The sequence below is a fragment of the Nannochloropsis gaditana genome (genome assembly GCF_000240725.1).
Source record: "Nannochloropsis gaditana CCMP526 unplaced genomic scaffold scaffold077, whole genome shotgun sequence".
Taxonomy (NCBI): domain Eukaryota; class Eustigmatophyceae; order Eustigmatales; family Monodopsidaceae; genus Microchloropsis; species Microchloropsis gaditana.
In genome coordinates this window covers 38,263-42,586 of record NW_005803876.1, presented here as the reverse complement: position 1 = coordinate 42,586, position 4,324 = coordinate 38,263, and the positions used below count along the sequence as shown (strand labels likewise).

The window sequence follows — 4,324 nt, the reverse complement described above, 5'->3', positions numbered from 1 at the left end:
CGTGGAACACGGCGGGGATGATGGCCAGTTCTTGAAGCCAGAAAAGAAGGTGTGTGTGCAGGGCTTGCCACTTCAGGAGGGAGGAATTAGGAGGGAATGGGTCGGAGGAAGGGGGAGGGGAGGTTGAGTCCAGGGGAGTCCCGGCAGAGGAGTGTTGGTAGGAAGCGAGGGAAAGATGGTGCACGTGGAGGTAGATGGCTTCGATGATAGAGACAAGGAGGAAGGACCCGGTGTAAACGGCGTTGGAGATGAAAAGGCGGAGGACAAGAAATTGAAGGAGGGAGGCAAGCGTGCCTTTGAAGGGTTGGGGCGGGGCCTGAGAAGAGGAGGCCTTCCGACGTAACAAATGCCATCCTCGAAGGCGACCGACGACTACGAGGGCGCAGACGAGGCCGACTAAGGCGAAAACACAATTAATCAGGCGAATTTTCACGTAAAAGGCTTCCAGCCGTGGTAAAGGAAGCGACGATGGGGGAGGTGGCGAAGTGGAAGGATCCATAAGACTTTCGGAAGCCACGGCGGAGGGAATGTCTCTAAAGATTCCCTGGCTACCAAAAGCCAAGAGTGCTCATCATTATCGTCTGGAATACGGGCACACGGCCAAAGAGAAGGCCTACGAAAGAATTATGGAGTGAGCTTGAGGGATGTGTCTACATTTTACGTGCGATGGCCGATCCTTGAATTTGCGTCGGGATGGGAAAATAACGGTCTTTTGAAAAGAGGTTTGAAAAACGCCCTTAAAACTAGAAGCCAGGAAAACCATGCCGCGTGGCGTGATTTTTAAATGCCTGGGATTGTAAAATGGTTATCCAGTTCTTTGAAACATGACACTTTTTGTTGATGTTCGGTTCCCATAAAGTTTAAAAAAAAGGCGTCTTAGTGAAGAGCAAATTGATGTGGAGGAAGGAGGTTGGGTTGCCGCGCTTTTGATAATGCTGAAAGGTCAGCGAGACAAAGCCGTGTATAAAATTATTGTGTGCTTCATGTACACTTGCTCCATGGGACTTTGGATGCTTCTGGGACCCAACGTTCTCCCTCAAAGGGGAAGCCCGATGTTCCTTGACCTTCATGAGCCTTGCCTCGCTCTCCCGCATCACAAAGAAGCACTACATGGTGACCTTTCTTTCTTTTTCCATTTTCTCATTTCTTCATTTCTTGTCTAACCGCCAGGTCAATCATTTTCATCTTTCCCCAGTCCAAAAGATAGTCAGGAACGAACGGCAATACGACATGCCGAAGCAGCCATAAACTCAGACCCTGATACGCTCCCAGTACGTAACGGCTTTGAGGTGTAGAACTCGTCAAAGCATGCAAAATGGCGTCTGTTGTCAATTGTGGAGAGCCAGCGGCGCGCTCAAGGGCATCCACGCGCTGCTCATACGTGTCGAATATTTGCTGGTATAAAACGTACTGAGATTCGGTCAAGTTTTTGAAAGGCGCGGCGTCCCCGACATTTTTTCGTCGTATCTCACTCTCAATCGTTCCCGGTTCGAGGAGCGACACGGAGATTCTCCACGGCCGTAACTCGAGACGGAGGGCGTCTGAAATCGCTTCCAAGGCGTACTTGCTGCTCGAGTAGGCACCGTACGTGACTGGGACGGTAAATCCTGCAGCACTGCCCACGTTGATGATCCGTCCCTGGTCCCGACGGAGCTGAGGAAGGAAGGCCTGTGTCACGCCCAAGAGGCCGACCACGTTGACCTCCATGACCTGGCGAAGGCGAGAGAGAGGTAAAAGTTCCAAGGGCATGGCCAAGCCTGAGGCAAGTAGGAACGAAAATGAGGCATCGCAGAGTGGTCAAAGTTGCTTGTAGTCCGTCCAACTCGAACGCGTGAGTATGGCAGACTTCATGACGTCAAACTCGCGCCCGAACTCACCGATCCCCGCATTATTCACGAGTCCAGCCAGCTTGACCTTGCCCCCCATGTCCTCCAAGGTCTCCCTGACCTCCTCTGCCGCCCGCATCACCCCTCCGTCATGATCTGTCACGTCCAAAAGCAAAGGAAAGACGCGACCGGGGTAGGCCTCGACGAGGGTCTCCACGTCCCGTACTCGCCGGACGCCGGCAAAGACTAGGAAGCCTGCTGCCGCCAACCCTGCGGCGGAATGCCGACCAATGCCTGTGCTGCTCCCAGTGATCACCACTGCAGACCCGGAAGGAGGGACGGGGAAGGATGGTTTGGTCATGCTGTGGATAAGACCTAGAAAAAGAGCGACGAGCAGGGGTGCACTTGCCAAGAGGAGTGAGCTAACACTGCGGTGGGCGGTGTCCTTACGAGAAGCCATTCCGCTACAAAGTGAAAGATGCACGGGAAAGTAGAAGAATTAGAATGAGGAGATTCATAAGAATGAAACGATGAAGGATTTTGGAACATGTTTTATGTGGGGAAACCATGTGGTCGAGGTTGTAAAGCGCGCGTCCAAGATTCCTAGCATGTTGGGTCTAATTAGAAAGTTAAAGTCGTTACACAATATCACCTTCCACTGCGTACTTTTTTGAAATACAATACGTGCCATTTTGCCCATACACCTTCGATCTAAAGCGAACAAAGCAGGGCCCGCTCGTGTTATGCTTCTCTGACTTGCGGGTCGATTAATGTCTCATTCCTCCCAGTTACCTCCAGCAAAACCAATGCAAGCAGCATACTTAACATCATTTTCAAAACATAGCTAGTACATGCACGTGGAACACGAGACAGCTACAGACCTTAATTGTCAGCTCACAGGTAGCTGCTCCCAAGCCGGGAGGTTAATCTCAACTAACTAACTCATACAGAGTATTTCCCTGCGCGTTTATGGGTGCCTGGGGGAGAAGAGTCTCTAGGAAAAGAAGACTGCTTCATCTCACAATCCACAAAATTTTCGATAATTTCTTTCCATGTATACTTCGAGTTGGATGCTACCGCCCGACAAACTTTGCCGGGGCGTCACCCCTAGATTCCTCCATGTAAGCAATGCGCACAAGGAACCCGAACACCATTCCAGACGACAGCTTCCTCGACTGTCGTTGCATTCGTGCTGACACCAGCAACATTGCCGATCTTTCAAGGACCACAACCCTTTTCATGCACCCCCGTCATACTCGCCGCTGTCATAGCCTTCCCACTCCTCCGACCTTCCCCCCTCCCTTCGTGTCTTTTCCTCCTCCAATCTCCTTTCGCCCGACTTCCCTCTGCCGCCCCTCCCTGTTCGATTGGACATCTCCGCCTGTCCCACCGGCCATGACACGTAGGCCTTCATCCAAGGCCGCAGCCTCTCGATGCGTTCCACCACCCTACTCTGCCGCCATGCCAGATCATCGTCCACGTCCAGGCACAAAAAGGTCACGGCCTTCAAGCCCGGCAACTGCCCCGCTGTCAGCGACGCAAGGAGGCTCGCGAACATTGCCGAGCATTCTTCTCCTCCCTGCCCGTCCGTTTCCACCGTCGCCAATTGCCGCAAGACGTCGCTCGCGTGGCAAAGCGACTGCAACGAAGACAGGTGCATGCCACACTCCCGCAGCAACAAAGAGGAAAGGGCTAATGGCCGCTGGATTTCGGCGAGCATGACCGGAAGCTGAAATCCCACTTTTGCAACCTTCTTCCCCGTCATCACCCCGACACTCTCCTCCTCCCTGGTCCTCCCTAACCCGCATCCGGTCAAGTTCAGATGCTCGATACCCGGATATTCCTGGACAAGCCGACCGAGGGCGGCCGCCGAGGCGGGCGTGCTGCCTATGAAAGGGTTATGGGCCAAGGAGAGATGGCGAAGGGAGGGGCCCAGGAAAGCTTGGAGGCAGGGGCGGAGGTCGTGATGTCCTTCGCCCTCCCCTTGAGCGTGGGCGGGAAGAGGGGAGGCGAGCAGGTTGCCTTCCAGGTTGAGTGCAGCGAGGGAAGAGGTCCCAGGACAGGGAGGGGTCTGAAAGAGGGGATGGACGGCGAAAAGCGCGCCGGCGATGCCGTTGTGCCCCAGCAAGAGCTGGCGGAGGGGAGGCGGGGTAGTGACCTGGACGTCTTCCTGCTCCTCTTTCCCTTCCTTCCCCTCCCAGGGACGGTCCTGCGTCCCCCCTCCCCATCCCTCCCTCCCTCGTTCCCATCCCCTCAGCCACTCTGCGACCAGACAGGCCCCTTCGTCGCCCAAGGCGTTGTCGGTCAGGTCCAACTCGCGCAAGGCCGGACACGCCCCCGCCCTCAAGACCTTTAGCAGTACCTCCACCCCTTCCACGCCCATCAAATGCCCACCCAGACCTAAGCGTCGTAACCTGCATCCTCCCACTCTCCCTTCTCCCCCTCCCCCCTGTCCTACTTTGCCCCGTCCTCCCTGCCGCAGCAAGGCCGCGCACAGG

General features: G+C 54.9%; 1 protein-coding gene across 1 annotated transcript; it reads right to left on the bottom strand.

The window, feature by feature from the left end:
* Window positions 1–957: 957 nt before the first annotated feature.
* Window positions 958–2,292, bottom strand: NGA_0545200 (short-chain dehydrogenase reductase sdr). The gene is made up of 2 exons (XM_005855876.1): window positions 1,878–2,292; window positions 958–1,757 (listed from the first exon to the last, which is right to left on the bottom strand). Exons 1-2 carry the CDS (start codon window positions 2,284–2,286, stop codon window positions 1,141–1,143), a joined length of 1,026 nt encoding a protein of 341 aa, XP_005855938.1. The 5' UTR covers window positions 2,287–2,292; the 3' UTR covers window positions 958–1,140.
* Between the last annotated feature and the right edge of the window lie 2,032 nt (window positions 2,293–4,324).